The 23,520-nt window shown below is 35.7% G+C and overlaps 1 protein-coding gene across 2 annotated transcripts in view; it reads right to left on the bottom strand.

Annotated features, from left to right (window-relative positions):
- The window catches only part of LOC138705754 (UDP-glycosyltransferase UGT5-like), a 74,952-nt gene extending 51,737 nt beyond the window's left edge, over positions 1-23,215 (bottom strand). The window contains exon 1 of one of the 2 annotated variants that reach the window (XM_069834376.1): positions 23,072-23,215. In XM_069834376.1, coding sequence (XP_069690477.1) covers positions 23,072-23,074 — 3 coding nt within the window. In that variant the 5' untranslated portion in view covers positions 23,075-23,215. The other variant, XM_069834375.1, reaches the window with a different exon arrangement.
- Positions 23,216-23,520: the final 305 nt, after the last annotated feature.

Raw genomic sequence — 23,520 nt, 5'->3', positions numbered from 1 at the left:
CTCTCTACATGGCACCATCAATCGCCATACTATCGGTATTGGTCTCCTCACAACCCCCATTGGATGGCAGAAGCACATACACAGTATCCTCAAAAAGTCAATGTCTGAGCAGGTTTAGTGGGAAGCAGCAAAATTGTTCCATTTTTCATAGACGGAAATTTGAACTCTGATAAGTATCAACAGCTTCTGCATGATGATGTTATCCCAGCTTTCAGACAGTTGTGTCAAGGGAACATCTGGTTTCAACAAGATGGTGCACCTCCACATTATGATAGAAAAGTAATGGGTATCCTCAACCAAAAGTTCCCTAGTAGATGGACTGGAAGAAGAGGACACATTGAATGACCAGCTAGATCAACTGACCTAAATCCATTGGATTTCTTCCTCTGGGGTTACTTGAAGATCAAGGTATATCGTGATAGACCAAACAGTATTGAAGACCTAAAATTAAAGATTAGTAATGAGATGGAACTGATCACTCCTGAAACTGTGAGAAACTTAATGGACTGCTTTCGTGATAGATTGGGGCATTGTTTGGCCGTGAATAGTTCTCATTTTGAACATTTGTTATAATTTTAAACATTCTCTGAAACAGTTTTTGTTTGTTTCACGGCCTGCTCGATATGAATACACATATTTATTTTGTGTTACATTATCAAAGCATTTGAAAGAACCATAACATTTACAAGAGAGTTTCAACATTTATGCTGCTTCAAACTTCTATTTGTATGTAAAATTGAATGAAGATTTAAAATATGTAAAATTTAATATACAGTGCCATTAAAAGGTAGTTTTTGTCACACTCTGTACATGAATCAATACTTTAGTGGGACACAGCCGTAAGTTGTAATTAGATATCTCCAACAACTTTTGTTTTAGGGATTTTTTCATTAAATTAACCTATAAAGATTTATTATCAATATTCCATACTTAATTAACACACTGTATTTCTTTAATTTCTTTTACAAAAGATATGTTGTTATGTTATGCTAAATTATAGGCCTACACGCTATCTAAATATATTACGCAGTTATTTTTATTGTAGAGAGTGAGCACAAAGTCTTTCCCAGAATATAAACATTTATTACTGAAAAGCTGCGCTAGATACAGGAATAAGACTTTCAGCAAATCGCACCTCAACTTGCGAAGTTTTCACGCTTCAAATTGTGCTCTATTTGTTGCCTGAAGAGCGTGTAATCGATACTCCATTCCATGCCATATTTTCAAAAACACCTATTCAATCACCGTCATTATAGCAACCCTCATTCAGACTTTCAGGATTTCAATACCAGGAACTGATGAACTTTACAATTTGTCGTCTGTTGGTAACCCGAGAGGGTCATGTCCGCAAGTCCGGTGAACGTACTGCCCATAGTTTTGGACCGTCCCTTCCGAGCCATTTGTTTCGAAAATGCTTACCTATCAAAGAACTTACAAACACATACATTCTATTGCGGTCGTGCACCAGCTCGTTAAAACACTATCCATGACTGAAATTCCTCTAGCCCCGATTCTACATGACGCTCTAACACATCCTTGCAAATTCGTGATGTAATAGCGAAATCAGGAAAACTTGAAGGGTCAAATAACCTTGTTGTGCATTGAGCCGAATCAAACATCGACCTTTGGGCTGTTTATCACATGCTCTAATACCTCACATGGCTTTCCCGACCCACAAATTCGAACACTGTGTCGGTTTACTCTTCCGGAGATGTGAAATGTTGCCTCATCAGAAAAACAAATCTGCTTAAGGTAAGGTAGTCATTGTGTTGTTCAGTTCGTTCCAGAATGTCCACAGCAAATAAAGCACGTCGCGGACAGTCGTTTGGCAACAAAGCTTTCATGATTTACAATCTATACGAATTGCAGCCACTTCTGAAAAATTTTAACAGTACTCAGATTACACCAAGGTGAGACAGGACACGTAATTTTTTTTGGATTTGTGCGTACAGCACCAGTCACTCCATGTCTACCATTTCTTCTCTAGTTCCTAACACTGTGTATTTCGTCCACACTCCAACGTAAATGTGACTGAACTGTAACGAGTGATCTCGTTTCTTAAAACTACAAAATGCAGTGCGCATTTTCCCGCATACACGACATTTTAATAGTGAAATGCAGTACCGCAGTGCCACCAGTAAGGAAAAAAACTATATAATACGGACTATGTAATGCCACAACTTTCATTTTTCTGTCTGAGTTAGTTACAGTTGTTCATAATCAGGGCAACACTTCGTATTCATCCTGTATATTTTACAGTAGGGATTATTCCAGATATTTACTCCATTTCTATTCTATCTGTTTCTTTTCTTCAAAGTGTTGCCTAGTAGTCATATTAGAAAAGTCAATAAAACATTAATTACGTACGGTACTCACTCTTTTGTAGCCTGTGAAAACAGTACTTTTTAAATAAAGTAACTAATAAATTAAATAGCGGAAATTTCTTAATAATACGAGGGTTAAGGGCGTAATGTTTAAAGCAGCGGAGGAGAGGAGAAGTTGAATAAACAAAGCTCCGCTGCTGCTTAAATATTATGTGTAACAATAATGAAAGTAGGAATTTTCAATTTACTCGTTATTTTCTAAATTTAATGTTTCATATCAATACCGCACAGTTTATGCCAATTATACGACATTACAAGGTGTGTTCTTACAATTAGCGCTATTATTAGTATCATCATTTTTTTATTATTGCTTTTATTATTATTATTATTATTATTATTATTATTATTATTATTATTAATTCACGAGAAATTATTTCTATTTTCAATGGTTAGGGTAAATTAGGGTCTGTTGGACAGTCGGGGATGTTGGACACTTTGTACTTTAACGTGTTACCTCGCCACTTGTGGCCACCACATTCTGCTAGAAGTCAATGACGGAAGTAGCCCCACTTGTGGCTACTTCCGTCATTGACTTCTAGCAGAATGTGGTGGCCACAAGTGGCGAGGTAACACGTTAAAGTACAAAGTGTCCAACATCCCTGATTGTCCAACAGACCCTAATTTACCCTATAGTATCAGTTTTCTATGTGATATTTTTTTCAGCATTTAAACCAGTTAAATGTTAGGGTACAAGGCCACCAGCATAACATTGTGAAATGTATTGTACAATTGATAGAGTTCAGGTGTTCATAAACAAACCTTCTTCTGTTGATGGAGCATTTAAAATTCGCAATTACACTATTTTTCCTAATAAACTGAATAATTATGCTGATGTTCTTGAATTCTAAAATGTAAATTTTGTGAGCACAGATTTTATGACTTTCGGAGCAAAACATTTCTTGCACAATAAATCTCAGGCTACAGTGCAAGTCTTCGAGCCCCTCCTGCATACAAGCTATATATATATATATATATATATATATATATATATATAGAGAGAGAGAGAGAGAGAGAGAGAGAGAGAGAAAGAAATTTCTTTGTATGTTGATCATTTCCCTGTAGGATAGATGTAAATAAAAAGGCTAGAATAGATCTCTAAACATAAATAACTCATTTATAACGTAATGTTATCACTAGGGAGCGGATTTTTATGTGCTAAAAAATTTAAATATATTTATTTTTTGTGCTAAAAAGTACTAAAATATTTGCTAAAAATAAAAAAATATATATATTTTTTAAATATGACAAAAATACCTTACTTAGCTTGTAAAAAAATGTTACTAGGTACTCATCAACTACACTTGAGTGCTAGTAGCTGGCCGAGAATTGCAATGAACAACAAAGGTCATCTCCAAATTCTCCTTCACAAATGCATGCCGATTATCTCTGAACAACGACTTATACTGTGAAAACGATCTTTCCACATCACAGGACGTCAGACGTGCATATAAGAGAGGAATGACACAAACACATACACCGTCAATTTCACCTACAGGCACACTCTCCAATACTTGAGCAACTTTACAGATTTTTATATATCCACTGTTTTTCCCAAACACATTCTGGAATTTGTCCCTTAGTAAATTGTGCTTCTGAACCTGGTAGCGAGTCTATTTAATTTCCACGGCACGCACCTCCCTGTTTCAGACAACAGGATTTTGGATGTTTCGAGATGTTTTATGGTGTCACACAAAAAGCTTAGATTTTCTAATAGGAAAGCCAAATCGTTTTTTAAATAACCATCTTTCAGTATATCTTGAAGGTTATCGATTGACGAAGCCCGATAACAGGGAATCACAACAAGATATATTGCCTTACTTGATAGACATGAGCGAGAGGCGAGAGATTTGTTTAAATTACACAATGTTCATACACGAGCTCTTATCTGTTGTGTTTGACAAACAAAGCGTGGAATGAAATCATCTTCAGCAACAATAAACATTCCTAATTATGTGTTGCAAGATCTGTCCTCCTTGTACATGTTAATTTATTCTCTGATAATAACACTGATATGCTGCCTAGCAGTTCTCAGAACTTGAGGCGAAACTATTACAAAAATGGATCACGGATAAGTTACACCACACAGCGCTTAGAAACACGATTCAACCAAGAACTCTTAAAAAAGATAACGTACTTCTGAGTGATATAATTGATTTAGTTTTAAAATATTTAAAATTTCTTGTAAAAATATTCTTTAAGTAAAAAACCTCCAAGATTTATGTGTTTACAATGATTTCCTGAAAATATGTATTTACATAATTTTTTTGTGAAAATATTTATTTTTATGTGAAATAAAATTCGGGTTTTGAACTTAAAGCTTCATGTTCGGAATTTTTAACTTTGTTAATTGTGTTTTATCACACGCAAAAAGAATATTTAATTACATAGGAATCCGCTCCTTAGTTATCACTGAAACTACAGTGCATGCATTCTATCTTTCCCCGCTCGCGGATGTACAGCTGTCCGTTCTCCTGAAACAAAGTTCCCTTCGTGTATCTTCGCTACAATTCGGAGACAGGCGATGTTACATGTTGTTGGACCACGTTCCCTGATATCTACAGTTATAATTGGGGTATTCCGTGTGTTATTCGATAGCGTAATGGTAGCGTTCAGGCCTCTCATTCATGAGGTCTTGCGTTCGAATACAACCTCGTGCTTTATATGTTCTTTTTTGTTCTGTTTTTGAGAGAAACAAACTATACATAATGGCTCCTTTCTCTTTTACGATTATTTTAGTAATTAACATCAGGTTCATTAATATATTATGCCATGACTTTATCTTTATGATATTGTGGCTGCAAATGGAAAGAAAAAAGATTTTATTCTCAATAAAAATATCTTTCGTGGCATAAACAAAACTAATTTACTGGCGTCGGCCTTAAAACATTCAAACAATTAAGCGTTCAAAAAACAAAACAAAAAGCCACAATTCAATATTTAGTCTATCTTCCTCTTATCTCGATCATCTTGCAGTCGAGTGGGCATGGAATCGACTAGTCTTTGCAAATAGCGACTGTTCTTAGACACGATATTCCAGGCATTCTGAACATACATACATAAATGTTCTGTCCATGGGGAGGTCTTTCATTGCAAACCCAGCAATCTCCAATCTTTCCTATTTTCTGCCTCCTCTTAGTCTCCGCATATGATCCACATATCCTAATGTCGTCTATTATTCTTTTCAACCAGAGACCCAACCAATTCCTTTTTCTCTTTCTAATCAGTTTCAGCATCATTCTTTCTTCACTCACTTTTTCAAACACAATTTTATTTCTTATTCTGTCTGTCCACTTCACACGCACCGTTCTTCTCCACATCCACATTTCAAATGCTTCAATTCGTTTCTCTTCATTTCATCGTAATGTCCATGTTCCTTCCCCATACAATGCCACACTCCACACAAAGCACTTCACTAGTATCTTCCTTAGTTATTTTTCCAGAGGTCAGCAGAAGATACTTCTTCTTCTATTAAAAGCTTCCTTTGTTCATGTTTGCAGTTTTTCTTGGGAAGGATAGGCCTAAATGCGGTAACATCCCGTTGCTTCCGCACACCACTATCTCTTTCGCATCTTATTAAATTCCAGGGGGCCCAAGCGTGGAGATGAGGACAATGGATTTGACTAATTGGGCCCTCCGGACTTCATCGAAAGTCACGGCAAGGGTTAAATATTAATTCTATCAGGATGTTTGACCCGATCAGAGACCGGGAAATCACTATTAGCCTGTGCCCCCCGCATCCTGGACTAGCTTCTACGAATCATCAGAAAACCTTAGACTGTGATTGGGCCAATTTTTCCGAAAATGTTTCCACACTTTTGCCCTCGTAGCTCAGCGGACGAACGCCGGAATTTAGATGGCAACGTCTCAGGTTCAATTCCTCGTTACTCCTTTACATTTTATTGTGGTTCAAGATAGTATAATGTAATAATACAAAAAGAAAAACTAATACCAGTATTATGCAACTGGGTTTTTCCAAACCTAATATTATATTTATGTTATTTATATCGCTAAAGAACGATTACAATATAAATAACTTGAATATTATTTATACAGTATCACTAAAGAACGATAACAGAATATAAATGATAAATATCGGTTTGTTTAATTAATATAATATATTATATAATACGTATTTAATTATCTAAATAAAATAACCTATTTTACAAAGAAAGATGGTTATTTGTGTTATAATAATTACTTACATAAAATACAGATTATTTATATTGCGAAAGAACAATAACAATATAAATAACTTGAATATTATTTTATAATGCTAATGAAGGAAAACAATATAAATGATAACTTGAATATTATTTATATCGCTAAAGAACGATAACAATATAAAAAACGCGAATATTATTCATATCGGAATTTCACAGATTTATTACAGATGTATTTAAGAAATTGTAGAAGAATAGTAATTAGTAACAGTGTCCTATTTATTCTTCTTGGAGCCAAATTTGTAACTTTCAAAAGTGTGGTTACTATGTTGAAGTGTATGCGTTGCAACGGATGCTTGATTTGTTATGTATGTGAGTCAGTTATGGGATGCTTGATATCGTCGCAATGTCGTAATTATAGTTTGATTGTGTTTGTGTGACTATTGTGTATTAATTTATGATGTATGGTACGGAAAGCTGCATATTTGTGTTATAGAAGTGTTACGTATGTGTGTTGTTAATGTTTTTGTATGTTTCAAATTGATAACTGATATTTGTTTTGCAATCGCAGTGCCTAATTTACGGATTATTTATGTTTTGTTTACATCGCGTAAGCTAATTTAATTTTCTTTTCCATTTCTCTTTACGCTTATCTCTTTTGTGTATAAAACTATAGCCCTAACATACATATGTAAAATAGGGCTAACCCCCATTGGAGATACAATAATAATAATTATTATTCATATCGTTATAAAATGATAACAGAATACAAATGATGACTTGAATTTTTGTCATATCTGTAAAGAACGATAACACAATATAAATAACGTGATATCCATAAAGAACGATAACTGGATATAAATGATAATTTGAATATCATTTACATCGCTAAAGAACGATTAAAAAATAGAATGAAAACTTGACGAAGGCCCGAACCCACAACCTTTGAATCATTAAACAAGCACTTTACCGCTGGTCTACGAGGAGTAGATATGGAACACTTTCATAGTTCCGGAACTACTTGTACAAGCACATGCATCGTGTAACTTCGCCGCGACCCGAAGTGGACTTTGAAAATATTCGCTGTTCACGAGTGCGGCCACTTTTTTTTTGACAACTGTACAGTGGACGCAGCAATGCATAGAGCAGCTACATATCTCATGCGAGCAGGGGAAATAAAATGTATACACATGGATGTAAGGATTAACAACTTTTAAAGTTTTCTATAATGTATAAAAACAAACACAGTGTATCAAAAGCTTTTTTACTTTGCCTATTTCATTGACGTTATGTTCGCTACAACGTATATTTAATTAATGAAAACGTAAAATTCAGATGTAGACCCTGACCGACAGACATAATCTTTTTGATCAACCGCGGCTGGCAATAACAGACATAACTCCCGATTTTTTTCATCCCTGATTCTGAGAGATAAAAATATTTTAATTTACATTAATGTTTTGTCGTGTATGATGCACAGTATATAAGCTGGAAGCATATTAATATTATCGTAATCTGAGCAATAGTAATAGAATATGCAAAACAAATATATCAATGCCATTAGTTGAGTTGATTTAGGGAATAGCTGTGAACAGTGCTAGACACTGGATAATTTGTAACATATTTTACATACAAGAATAAAAAATCTGCCACTGACAGAGGACATGCCTGCTTGTGCTTTTGTATCCCCTTCCCTCCTTCATCATCCCACTCTGTTGCTTTACGGGTTGCGTTCGAGTGAATCGCAGATCTGTTTCATTTTGGCCACCGTTGCCATAGAGAATATAAGTTAAGACTGCAATAGTCATTCATTGAATTCTCTCCCTGCAGTTTCTAGCTATGTCAAAGATTATAATGAAACTATTTCTCGAATTGATTGTTGTCAATTAAATTTTAAGGTAACAGATAAAAACCTACATTACAGTGGCGGTTCCTCCATGGGCTGTTCCCTTTCTCCCTGCCCCCTTAACTGAGATTATGAGATATGCTTCTTTCAATGAAAGACGGGAAGCAAGTCGTACACTTAGGAATAAAAAGAGAGATTACTTGAAGGAAAAACTGAATGAGGTAGAAGCAAATAGTAAGAATAAAAACATTCGAGATTTATATAAGGGTATAAAGGAATTTAAAAACGCATATCAGGCAAGGGTAAACGTGATCAAGGATGAGAATGGTGACTTACTTGCAGACTCTCATTCAATCCTGAACAGATGGAAAAACTATTTTGGCAACTACTAAATATACATAGGCCAAATAGAAATGATCAGGACGAAATTCAAATACAAACTGCTGAGCCATTCATACCGGAACCCACACTTTCTGAAGTTGGAATTGCGATAAAAATCTGAAAAAGTACAAGTCTCCAGGTGTTGATCAAATTCCAACTGAATTAATACAAGAGAGTGGAAGCGCATTATCTAGCGAAATTTATAAACTTGTGCTTGCAATTTGGGAAAAGGAAATTGTAGCAGAACAATGGAAGGAGTCCATAATAGTACCTATTTTTAAGAAGGGGGGCAAGACTAACTGCAGCAACTTTCGAGGAATATCACTTTTGTTGACGTCGTACAAAATTTTGTCGAATATCCTTTTGAGAAGATTAACTCCATATGTAGATGAAATTATTGTGGATCATCAGTGTGGTTTTAGGCGTAATAGATCGACTATTGATCAGATTTTTTGTATTCGACAGATATTGGAGAAAAAAATGGGAGTATAAGTGTACAGTACATCAGTTATTCATAGATTTAAAAAAGGCGTATGACTCGGTTAAGAGAGAAGTTTTATATACTATTTTTATTGAATTTGGTATTCCCAAGAAACTAGTTCGATTAATTAAAATGTGTCTTAGTGAAACTTACAGCAGATTCCGTATAGGCCAGTTTCTATCTGATGCTTTTCCAATTCACTGAGGGCTAAAGCAGGGAGATGCGCTATCACCTTTACTTTTTAACTTCGCTCTAGAATATGCCATTAGGAAAGTTCAAGATAATAGACAGGGTTTGGAGTTGAATGGGTTACATCAGCTTCTTGTCTATGCGGATGACGTGAATATGCTAGGAGAAAATCCACGAACGATTAGGGAAAACGCGGAAATTCTAGTTGAAGCAAGTAAAGCGATAGGGTTGGAAGTAAATCCCGAAAAGACTAAGTATATGATTATGTCTCGTGACCAGAATATTGTACGATATGGAACTATAAAAATTGGAGATTTATCTTTCGAAGAGGTAGAAAAATTCAAATATCTTGGAGCAACAGTAACAAATATAAATGACATTCGAGAGGAAATTAAACGCAGAATAAATATGGGAAATGCGTGTTATTATTCGGTTGAGAAGCTTTTGTCATCTAGTCTTCTGTCAAAAAATCTGAAAGTTAGAATTTATAAAACAGTTATATTACCGGTTCTTCTGTATGGTTGTGAAACTTGGACTCTCACTTTGAGAGAGGAACAGAGATTAAGGGTGTTTGAGAATAAGGTTCTTAGGAAAATATTTGGTGCTAAGAGGGATGAAGTTACAGGAGAATGGAGAAAGTTACACAACGCAGAGCTGCACGCATTGTATTCTTCACCTGACATAATTAGGAACATAAAGTCCAGACGTTTGAGATGGGCAGGACATGTAGCACGTATGGGCGAATCCAGAAATGCATATAGAGTGTTAGTTGGGAGGCTGGAGGGAAAAAGACCTTTGGAGAGGCCGAGACGTAGGTGGGAAGATAATATTAAAATGGATTTGAGGGAGGTGGGATATGATGGTAGAGACTGGATTAATCTTTCTCAGGATAGGGACCAATGGCGGGCTTATGCGAGGGCGGCAATAAACCTCCGGGTTCTTAAAAGCCAGTAAGTAAGTAAGTACTTCTTTCTAAGGGATAGGCCTACTTGCAGTTTTCGAAAAGCGAAAACAGCTATAGTTAGCAGGTTTATTGCAGTGAAGTGAAAACGTCTGCTGTGCGTGATGATGTGAGTGGGAGTCTCAAGCAGTTTTCTCCGAAGCAGCTCGAGCGGACACGAACTTACCCGAGTATGGGTACACACAATGACGTTATAGTTACCTACCATGGAGAAATATATTTATCCATGTACCTACCTAGACGCACAGCGAGCGCTGCTGTGCTGTACAAAATTGAAACCCTTCGAGCATCGACATCATTGTGGCAAGTGTGGCATTTAACAGGTAGTTGTGATAGTGACTGCTAGTATATCCAGTGTGCATTTGATGAATCTATCATAATGATACATTTTTGTAAGGCTTATAACTGCACAAATCGCTTCAGGAAAGGCTACAGCATCACTTTTCTAGCGTAAATAACGATATTTATATGCATGTAATAGTTTAAGGTGCAATTAATGCAGGAAATAAATAACACTTTTATGTAGATTGAATTATTCTGTTAGCTTACACTAAAACTATTTCGGCAAACATATTGCTGCCTTTTTTTTTTAATATGATCGGAACATTATTATAAAATGTGTTATTTCTAGCTTTCCCCCTAAAAAAACCAGAACTACTGTTGCGATTGGTTATCTGCCTTTAGAAGAGATAATTTTATTCGAACATATTATCACAACATAAATTGTATTCTGAACATTTCACATGAAAAAGAAAGGAAAGTCACGCAGTTTCACTCCTCTTTAATTTTTCAAAACATCTTATGCTGATAAGTTCATTGTTGAAACAAGTTAAGTTCAAATAGACCTAATTTCCATTGGCTTGAACTTCATCATTTGAAAGTAAAGGCTATTTAGTAGAATTTCTTTTTTTTCGTGGTATAATATTATTTTTAGGTAGGAAAACATCCTATGAGGATTCTGAAAAGTACTGGAGTCTAAGAACTAGACAATGTAACTGCTATTGCGAATTGTTCACACGTCCCTGATATTATTAGTGCGGAACACAATTATATACTCAGTCTAAAAAAAAATTGAGACTAATGGAAAAGGTGAGTTATAGAAAAAGAATGAACAGATTAGGAGTTTGAAAAATGAAAATCTGACTTGTAAAAGAAAATGTGACAGATTGTTGTTTAGTCAACTGTCCGAAGACAGGTCTGAACATCACAAGTGATACCAAGGCGGCTCCACTTATAAGGCAGCTAGGTCAGGAGATAATGGGGTATGGTGGCCAGTTCATTTTCCTCTCCATTGCATACATCGCCGACTAGCTACATATTACACTAGTCAGATTTCAGATGCATACAAACAATTGTTCTTCCTCTGACACATATCGTCAAGTGAGATGTACTGCCTGATAATAGATGTAGGCCTACATATCAGCCAAACCTCAATCAGAGGATGTGACAGAAATGCAACTATAATATCAAACTTAAGAAGCTTGACTAAAAAACCGAAGGGAAAACAACATGATTAACGAAAATTTGCATGACATTATAAACAGCAAATTTTTCAGATCTGACGCTTGATTTAATAAAGAGAGCTACAATATCCCATTACTTACTTACTTACTTACAAATGGCTTTTAAGGAACCCGAAGGTTCATTGCCGCCCTCACATAAGCCCGCCATCGGTCCCTATCCTGTGCGAGATTAATCCAGTCTCTACAATCATATCCCACATCCCTCAAATCCATTTTAATATTATCTTCCCATCTACGTCTCAGCCTCCCTAAAGGTCTTTTTCCCTCCGGTCTCCCAACTAACACTCTATATGCATTTCTGGATTCGCCCATACGTGCTACATGCCCTGCCCATCTCAAACGTCTGGATTTAATGTTCCTAATTATGTCAGGTGAAGAATACAATGCGTGCAGTTCTGCGTTGTGTAACTTTCTCCATTCTCCTGTAACTTCATCCCGCTTAGCCCCAAATATTTTCCTAAGCACCTTATTCTCAAACACCCTTAACCTATGTTCCTCTCTCAGAGTGAGAGTCCAAGTTTCACAACCATACAGAAGAACCGGTAATATAACTGTTTTATAAATTCTAACTTTCAGATTTTTGGACAGCAGACTGGATGATAAGAGCTTCTCAACCGAATAATAACAGGCATTTCCCATATTTATTCTGCGTTTAATTTCCTCCCGAGTGTCATTTATATTTGTTACTGTTGCTCCAAGATATTTGAATTTTTCCACCTCTTCGAAGGATAAATCTCCAATTTTTAATTTCCATTTCGTACAATATTCTGGTCACGAGACATAATCATATACTTTGTCTTTTCGGGATTTACTTCCAAACCGATGCTTTACTTGCTTCAAGGATCCAATAATAATAATAATAATAATAATAATAATAATAATAATAATAATAATAATAATAATAATGATAATAGTAATAATAATAACAACAATGTAATAATAATAATAATAATAATGATAATAGTAATAATAATAACAACAATATTATTATTATTTTATTATTATTATTATTATTATTATTATTATTATTATCATTATTGAGATTCCAATTTAATCCATTTTGAAGTAAGATTTAGTGAATTGATTAACAGCACTCAACATAATAAAGTCTCTTTACATTTTTTAGGATAAATAGTAGGTCTACATTTTCTTCATTCCTGTCCTTTTTTATTGTCACTTTGTTCGTCGCAATGACACTTTTATAATATTTAATATATGAATATCAAGAGGATTGTTAGTTTTGAAAAAAAAATATATGTAATTATAGAGCATATACTGTAGGTACTTAATTTCTTCAAGTACAGTAGGCAGGCCTTCGTAAGAAACTTTATTGACGGAATGTAATCCAGTTATATTGGTTTTATAAATCGTATTGTGTACTTATTATTTTATTATAGTAAGCATAAACAATAATTTCACAGTTTATCATATTTTGATGTATTATTAAGGACTCGGATACTTATATTTGTGATATTTGTAGCTAGAAACTTAATAGCCAGATAGCTTGAGCTGCCACAGTAATGGCGTCGTGCGCAACATTCTATTTGACCTGTCCCGTATGGTCTGCGCAGCCACTGGTGTAGGGCCTTGGGTACACAACAAAGAAAGCATGTAAACGCTGGTAACCTGCTCGCTGGCTGCCAGCGCAGATTGCCTGCGCCTGTCGGCGCTGAGTGGTGGACACTGAGAACGTGTGTTAAAGCGGTAAAACCTGCCACTTGCATTCACCAAAGAGTTTTTAATACAAAATCTTTGGCTTACAAACTCTTTGGCTTTCACGATGACTAGCTTGTCTGATGAAGACTTTCTATTATATTTTGATAGTCTCATATAGATGTATTAAAAGAGACAAGAAAACAATTTGCATTCACCAATAAATCTTTGTAAAAAAGGTGTTGTGAATAACATCACTTCTTTAGTGAGCTGAATGCAGACGAAGATACATTTCTTCAGTATACCAGAATCACTTTGTACACATTTTATTACATTTTAAATGCAGTGGAACATGTTTTAACCAACACTGGTGTAATTGATAGCTATGGTAGTAGATTTTTTAAAAAGTGTAGGTGTTCGTCTCCTCACGTTCTTGACCACGTTTTCTACTTCTTTTCTTTTGTAAATATTGACGCTTCTGCCTTTCAATATGTAGCACAGAATCACTGAATACATCTGTTGGCCTACGTCTTTTTTTCTGTAACAGATACACAAGAGGATTCCAAAAACGTTGTAGTAGGCCTAATATCAGGGACTCTGACACAGTAGGCCTTGGATTATCGTTAGATCTCGGATTTTAGGTTAAATACCTACTTTTATCTGTAGAGATAAATTAAAACTAGTTAAATATCTTCATATTTTATGTACAATATGAATATTTGAAAGCGGTTTTATAGTTCTTAAAAATGCCTATTTTTAAGGTTTTAGAGCGTAAAATTGTCCATTTCTCTTTGTTACGTAGGCCTATATATTTTTAAATTTTCGTGTAGCATGAAAGAGAAAGTTTTGAATGTAATGGGGTGTGTATGATTCAAGTTTCCTATAACAGTTTGGTTGTAGGAAAGAAGAAATTCCTGGAAGGACTGGTTTTGTTGAGCACTTGAACAGACAGTAGAAATGTGAAGAATAGGGAGGGTGTACGTAGTTCTTCCTAAAGAAAGCAGCATGGTAAATATTGCTAGATTTAAATAGGTGTCCAATGCTTCAGTAGGCCCTATCATTGAGAAGTATTTTTGCCATTATAAAATGGTTGTCTAAGAAAAGGTAAAGTTTGACTATAGAAAATTAGAGAAAAACGTAGTTATGTATTGAAATGCCAATTATGAATAATGTGTTAACTGTAAATTCATTGGTAAATTAATTAATTAAATTGTAATATAAGCACTTATGTATTAACAGCCTTAGAGGACTGAGACCGATGAATTATTTAAAAATTATGTAGGCCTACCGGTATTCAGAATTTAAGACTTAACAGAAATCAAGTTTCTAACCGCAATATTTTTCTTACTGTTTTGTCACCGTATACCGTAATATTCAATACTCACTAATTAATTGCATTTTTATAGTCACTGTAGTTTGTGTGCCTAGAAATTACATTTTAGCTGCATAAAATAGTAATTTAGCTACTTGAAATTGTATTTTTAGTTGCCTAAATCCATGTTTTTAGTGCCTAATTTGATAAATTCAGGACCTATTTTAGGTGCCTAAAAGTCAGCTTTAAATGCCTAAAAATCCAAGGTCTACTCGTCATTCTGTGGGAAAAATTAGGGCTTAATGTCACTAATATCCTCTCTATTCGGTGAGGGTGAGGATGGTGTTGCACTACGATGGTCGTCCAATTCAGTCGCTGCCGAGAATTGAAGGGTTGATAGGAAAAACAACCCATGTCAGTTTTAGCCGAAAATGAGATATTGGTACTAATGGAAAGCTAAAATCATGTGGCATCTGTGTATGCTTAAAAAACAAGCAATATATTTATAAAGCATTGGGGTATTTATACCTATACTTTAAGTTTCTTATCCTTTTTACATAACGAGATATAATGTTTTTTCGCTCCCCTGAAAAAAGTGTTTTTTTGACATGGGTTGTTTTTCCTATCAATCCTTCAATTGTGTCTCGTCTGGATTACCAGGAGCTACAGACACTTTGGTCAAATTCCCTGGGCTTCACTACATGTTAAGGAACTTCATAGCTTCAAAAATGTGTGATCGCTGCAGTTACCAGATCTCCACATCGAGAATATGGAATTTTCCCACGTTTGACGGCAAAATGTTTATTGTTTAGTTAACTGTCCCAAGACTGGTATAAACCTCATTAAGTGGCACCAATAAGATATCGCTCATGAGGCAACTAAGCTGTAAGATAAAGGGGTAGGGTGGACAGTTAGTTTTCCCATCCTTTGCATACATCGCTGACTAGAAACATATTACACTAATGGACTGCAAACTAATCTCTTATAGTAGCCTATACTTCCACATCATCCTCAGCTTTGGGGTAAAAGGTGATCAGAGCGTGGTGCCGACCACACCACCTCATTCTAGTGCCGAGGTCATGGAAAGCATGGGGCTCTACCTCCATGCCCCCCAAATGCCTTCATGGCATGTTATGGGGATGCCTTTACCTTTTTTTTATAGGTAAGATGGATTACGTTTTTAAAATGTTTTCTGAAAAATCTTATCGATTAATTTGACAACTTTTATCTTCCATCACTTCGGTTGTTGATTTGATTGCGTACGAAATGCTACATTAGAGCTAATTATTTCTCACTTATAGTACACTTTTTAGAAACAAAGCTGAGGATGATGTGGAAGTATAGGCTACTATAAGAGATTAGTTTGCAGTCCATTAGTGTAATATGTTTCTAGTCAGCGATGTATGCAAAGGATGGGAAAACCCTATCCCTTTATCTTACAGCTTAGTTGCCTCATGAGCGATACCTTATTGGTGCCACTTAATGAGGTTTATACCTGTCTTGGGACAGTTAACTAAACAATAAACATTTTGCCGTCAAACGTGGGAAAATTCCATATTCTCGATGTGGAGATCTGGTAACTGCAGCGATCACACATTTTTGAAGCTATGAAGTTCCTTAACATGTAGTGAAGCCCAGGGAATTTGACCAAAGTGTCTGTAGCTCCTGGTAATCCAGACGAGACACAATTGAAGGATTGATAGGAAAAACAACCCATGTCAAAAAAACACTTTTTTCAGGGGAGCGAAAAAACATTATATCTCGTTATGTAAAAAGGATAAGAAACTTAAAGTATAGGTATAAATACCCCAATGCTTAATAAATATATTGCTTGTATGCTAGTGTTGGACGATAAAGTTATCAAATTAATCGATAAGATTTTTGAGAAAACTTTTTAAAAACGTAATGCCATCTTACCTATAGAAAAAATGTTTGTAAAATATTTTTAAGAAACTCCTCATTTAAAGGATTCTAATAGTCTGCTTAGTCTAATTACCCCATTAGAATCATATAAACATTTTAAAAATAAATTTTTGTGACGTGATGTTTAATCTGGAAACTCCTCAATTATTGTGAAACATTTTCTATTCTTATCTTTAGATACAGTATTTTACTTACCGTCCTGCTTCATTTCTGCACTTATCCCTTTCCAACAACTTTATTCTTCACTAATCGGCGATGTATGCAATGGAGAGGGGAAAGGACCTGGCCACCCTACCCCATTATCTTCTGGCCTAGTTTCCTCATAAATGATACTTTTTGTATCAATTGTGAGGTTCAGACCTGTCTTCGGACATTATTTGACTAAACAATTACTACATTCCTTTTGCTATGGTACTTGGCTTTTTTATCCCACAAAGCAGGATTATTATAAATAGCAGCAATTAATGCATCACTATTCATTTTACTTTCTTCTGTGCACCGATAATATAATTAATATAGAATATAGGCGTCAACAACCAGCGAGCAGGAATTAAAGATTGATTCCTGTAAACTTGTAGGCGCTTGTTGCACGCGTTGACAAGTACGAACCTGCTTTTTTTCTGTTCGGACCTCATTAGTTAACATGCAGCTTCTTAGCGCGGTAAGCGCGTGTCGGCGCCCGTAACCTGAAAGCGGGGAACCAGCGTTCTTTGTGTGTACGGGTACGCATACAAAGGAAGCAGGTTTCCTGCTTTCAGGTTGCCAGCGCCGGCACGCGCTTACCAGCGCCAAGAAGTTTTACGTGTTAGCTAATCAGGTCCGAACACAAGGGAAGCAGGTTCGTACTTGTCAAGGCTTGCAACAAGCGCCTACAAGTTTCCGGAATGGTACGCACACAAAGAACGCTTTTTTTCCCGCTTTCAGGTTACCGGCGCCGACACGCGCTTACCGCGCTAAGAAGTTCTGCATGTTAACCAATGAGGTCCGAACAGAAAGGAAGCAGGTTCGTACTTGTCAACGCGTGCAACAAGCGCCTACAAGTTTACCGGAATGAATCTTTAATTCCTGCTCGCTGGTTGTTGACGCCTGTATTCTATATTAATTATATTATGGGTACACAGAAGAAAGTAAAATGAATAGTGATGCATTAATTGCTGCTATTTATAATAATCCTGCTGTGTGGGATAAAAAAGCCAAGTACCATAGCAAAAGGAATGTAGTAATTGTTTAGTCAAATAATGTCCGAAGACAGGTCTGAACCTCACAATTGATACAAAAAGTATCATTTATGAGGAAACTAGGCCAGAAGATAATGGGGTAGGGTGGTCAGTTCCTTTCCCCCCTCCATTGCATACATCGCCGATTAGTGAAGAATAAAGTTGTTGGAAAGGGATAAGTGCAGAAATGAAGCAGGACGGTAAGTAAAATATCTAAAGATAAGAATAGAAAATGTTTCACAATAATTGGGGAGTTTCCAGATTAAACATTACGTCACAAAAATTTATTTATAAAATGTTTATATGATTCTAATGGGGAAATTAGACTAAGCAGACTATTACTTACTTACTTACAAATGGCTTTTAAGGAACCCGAAGGTTCATTGCCGCCCTCATATAAGCCCGCCATCGGTCCCTATCCTGTGCAAGATTAATCCAGTCTCTATCATCATACCCCACCTCCCTCAAATCCATTTTAATGTTATCCTCCTATCTACGTCTCGGCCTCCCTAAAGGTATTTTTCCCTCTGGTCTCCCAACTAACACTCTATATGCATTTCTGGATTCGCCCATACGTGCTACATGCCCTGCCCATCTCAAACGTCTGGATTTTAAGTTCCTAATTATGTCAGGTGAAGAATACAATGCGTGCAGTTCTGTGTTGTGTAACTTTCTCCATTCTCCTGTAACTTCATCCCGCTTAGCCCCAAATATTTTCCTAAGCACCTTATTCTCAAACACGCTTAACCTATGTTCCTCTCTCAGAGTGATAGTCCAAGTTTCACAACCACACAGAAGAACCGGTAATATAACTGTTTTATAAATTCTAACTTTCAGATTTTTGGACAGCAGACTGGATGATAAGAGCTTCTCAACCGAATAATAACAGGCATTTCCCATATTTATTCTGCGTTTAATTTCCTCCCGAGTGTCATTTATATTTGTTACTGTTGCTCCAAGATATTTGAATTTTTCCACCTCTTCGAAGGATAAATGACCAAGTTTTATATTTCCATTTCGTACAATATTCTGGTCACGAGACATAATCATATACTTTGTCTTTTCGGGATTTACTTCCAAACCGATTTCTTTACTTGCTTCAAGCAAAATTTCCGTGTTTTCCCTAACCGTTTGTGTATTTTCTCCTAACATATTCACGTCATCTGCATAGACAAGAAGCTGATGTAACCCGTTCAATTCCAAACCCTGCCTGTTATCCTGAACTTTCCTAATGGCATATTCTAGAGCGAAGTTAAAAAGTAAATGTGATAGTGCATCTCCTTGCTTTAGCCCGCAGTGAATTGGAAAAGGATCAGATAGAAACTGACCTATACGGACTCTGCTGTATGTTTCACTGAGACACATTTTAATTAATCGAACTAGTTTCTAAGCAGACTATTAGAAACCTTTAAATGGGGAATTTCTTAAAAATATTTTACAAACATTTTTTCTAACTTATAGGTAAGATGGATTACGTTTTTAAAATGTTTTCTGAAAAATCTTATCGATTAATTTGATAACTTTATCGTCCAACACTTCGGTTGTTGATTTGATTGCTTGCGAAATCCCACATTAGAGCTAATTAATTCTCACTTATAGCACTCTTCTTAGAAACAAAGCTGAGAATGATGTGGAAGTATAGGCTACTATAAGAGATTAGTTTGCAGTCCATTAGTGTAATATGTTTCTAGTTAGCGATGTATGCAAAGGATGGGAAAACAAACTGTCCACCCTACCCCTTTATCGTCTAGCTTAGTTGCCTCATGAGTGATACCTTATTGGTGTCATTTAATGAGGTTTATATCTGTCTTCGGACAGTTAACTAAACAATAAACAATTTGTCGTCAAGCATGGGAAAATTCCACCTTCTCGATGTGAAGATCCTGGTAACTGCAGCGATCACACAGTAAATTGATCACATTTTTGAAGCTATGAAGTTCCTTAACATGTAGTGAAGCACAGGGAATTTGAGCAAAGTGTCTGTAGCTCCTGGTAATCCAGACGAGACACAGTTCTCGGCAGCGACTGAATTCGACGACCATCGCAGTGCAACACAATCCTCACCCTCACCGGATAGAGAGGATATTAGTGACATTAAGCCCTATTTTTTCCCACAGAATGATGAATAGATCTCGGATTTTTAGGCACCTGAAATAGGTCCTGAATTTATCAAATTAGGCACTAAAAACTTGGATTTAGGCAACTAAAAATACAATTTCAAGTAGCTAAATTACTATTTTATGCAGCTAAAATGTAATTTCTAGCCACACGAACTACAGTAACTATAAAAATGCAATTAATTAGTGAGTATTGAATACTACGGTATACAGTGACAAAACAGTGTGAAAAATATTGCGGTTAGAAACTTGATTTCTGTTAAGTCTTAAATTCTGAATACCGGTACATAATTTTTAAATAATTCATCGGCCTTAGTGCTCTGAGGCTGTTAATACATAAGTGCTTATATTACAATTAAATTAATTAATTTACCAATGAATTTACAATTAACATATCATTCATAATTGGCATTTCAATAATAACTACGTTTTTCTCTAATTTTCTGTCGTCAATCTTTGCCTTTTCTTAGACAAAACCATTTTATAATGGAAAAAATGCTTCTCAATGATAATGAAGCAATGGAAACCTATTTAAATATAGCAATATTTACCATGCTGATTTCTTTAGAAAGAACTACGTACACCCTCCCTATTCTTCACATTTCTACTGTCTGTTCAAGTGCTCAACAAAACCAGTCCTTCCAGGAATTTCTTCTATCCTACAACCAAACTGTTACAGGATACTTGTACCATACGCACCCCATTACATTCAAAACTTTCTCTTTCATGCTACACGAAAATTTAAAAATATATAAGCCTACGTAGCAAAGAGAAATGGACAATTTTACGCTCGAAAACCTTAAAAATAGGCATTTTTAAGAACCATAAAACGGTTTTCAAATATTCATATTGTACATAAAATATGAAGATATTTAACTAGTTTTAATTTATCTCTACAGTTAAAAATAGGTATTTAACCTAAAATTCGAGATCTAACGATAACCCAAGGTTTACTGTGTCAGAGTCCCTGATATTAGGCCTACTACAACGTTTTTGGAATCCTCTTGTGTATCTGTTACAAAAAAAAAAAAAAGACGTAGGCCAACAGATGTATTCAATGATTCTGTGCTACATATTGAAAGGCAGAAGCATTAATATTAGAAAAGAAAAGAAGTAGAAAACGTGGTCAAGAACGTGAGGAGACGAACATCTACACTTTTTAAAAAATCTACTACCATAGATATCAATACACCAGTTTTTGGTTAAAACATGTTCCACTGCATTTAAAATGTAATAAAATGTGTCCAAAGTGATTCTGGTATACTGAAGAAATGTATCTTTGTCTGCATTCAGCTCACTAAAGAAGTGATGTTATTCACAACACCTTTTTTTACAAAGATTTATTGATGAATGCAAATTGTTTTTCTTGTCTCTTTTAATACCTCTATATGAGACTATCAAAATATAGAAGAAAATCTTCATGAGACGAGCTTGTCATCGTGAAAGCAACTGGCAGGTTTTACCGCTTTAACACGCGTTCTTTGTGTCCACCACTCAGCGTCGACAGGCGCAGGCAATCGGCGCTGGCAGCCAGCGAGTAGGTTACCAGAGTTTGCATGCTTCCTTTGTGTGCGTACCCTACCATTCCGGAAACTTGTAGGCGTTTTTTGCACGCCTTGACAAGTACGAACCTGCTTCCTTTGTGTTCGGATCTCATTAGCTAACACGTAAAACTTCTTGGCGCTGGTAAGCGCGTGCCGGCGCCGGCAACTTGAAAGCAGGAAACCTGCTTTCTTTGTGTGCGTACCCATATCGCTGGAAGCTGTAGAAGTTACCTCTTGCCTCGCGGAGTATTGAGAAGTGTGGAATATACTGTTTCATCAAGCTAGTTTATTTATATAGTGATAATTCGGAAAACAATTAAGTTCGAAGAGTTTTTCGTGTGACATAATACGAGTATTGTGTGTGAAATACACATTAGTTCTTTAAAAATCCGTACGATTTACGCATTCGGGGCCTAAATTAAATCTGACGAAATAATGACAATGGAACAGGTGACTCCTGCCTGTTCCAACTTCAACGAGACCGAGCGCGAGCGCCCTGATGCGAACCAAAACAGCGAGTGCTGTGTTATCGATCAGTTGAAGTCGAGAGCGTTTAGTTCGATCAATTTTGTTGAGAAAAGCGCGGTTATTTTGAATGAGAAACCTATTTCTGTCCTTACAGAACTTAAAGCTAAAACCAAATCTTATACAAGACATTTTCAAAATAGTTAGGCTACTATAATTCTGTGAAATGGTTAACTGGGTGCTCGTCAAGCGGTAAATTGTAGGTTTAATTAAGATTTATTTATTTTTAGTTAATAGTATTATAAATTTATTCCTAATAATATAATTTAATTAGTTTGTTTTAAATTAACATATTCTTTTTCTGATTAAGTTGTAAATGAAGTAAAAAAAAAAAAAGGAATTGGTAATGTTACTAAGTCATAATACAGATTATTATTATTATTATTATTATTATTATTATTATTATTATTATTATTATTATTAGTGTTGTTTCTGATTTGTTCCCCATCGAGAAATAGCACCGCACGCCACTGCTATAGTATCAAACTTCTAAACATTGGTCCATTGCAATGTTGGAGTTCAAATTTACGTGTACTAACACTACACGTGTGGCTTCAGATTAATTAGCCAATAAAGTAGTCCAGGATTTTAAGAAATCCTATGCACACAACATTCTATTTCACAGTGTAGGATCTATGTGTGTACGTGTGTGCTTGTGTGCATGTGTGCGTGCGTGCGTATATTGTATGTATGTATGTATGTATGTATGTATGTATGTATAATTAGTATAAATGTTTTTATTATTTTGATGGTACACTAAAAATTTACCAACACTGCTTACTATTCACTTTGAGCACTTACTTGTTCCGCAGAATAAACATAACGAGTCATTTGCACAGTCTGAACAATACGTACCATATCGCAGCTGGCAGCTGGACTGATGATATCGCCCTACTAATTTAAACGCCGACCTTCACCGCAGTAGCGACCAATTCCCAAATGATTGGTACAATATTTTTTTCTCTGCTACGCTACGACTTCGTGGCTTTCTTGTTGTAGTCTTGTGCAATTCCTTCTCTGTGCTGACATCACGGAACTCAAAAGTGTTTGTAGATGTTGTCTGTAAACACACTATAATCCAAGAAGTCATAGTCGATATTACGAAACTTAGCACTAGAAGAGTTTCTTCCTGACGTCTTGGGGGCCGAATCGGCCAAAGTTCCCTAAGCAAACAGCACGTTGCGAGACAGTCATTAGCCTACATACTATACTGCCACGAGAATGGTTTGCTTAGTGATTTCATCATTTGTGTTGATATACGTATAATAAGTTCCATTACACTAATACATGGACATAATGGAATG

Source organism: Periplaneta americana, chromosome 9, assembly GCF_040183065.1.
Source record: "Periplaneta americana isolate PAMFEO1 chromosome 9, P.americana_PAMFEO1_priV1, whole genome shotgun sequence".
Classification (NCBI taxonomy): domain Eukaryota; kingdom Metazoa; phylum Arthropoda; class Insecta; order Blattodea; family Blattidae; genus Periplaneta; species Periplaneta americana.
Note: the sequence above shows the minus strand (reverse complement) of the source record. Positions and strands in the feature narration are given on the sequence as shown.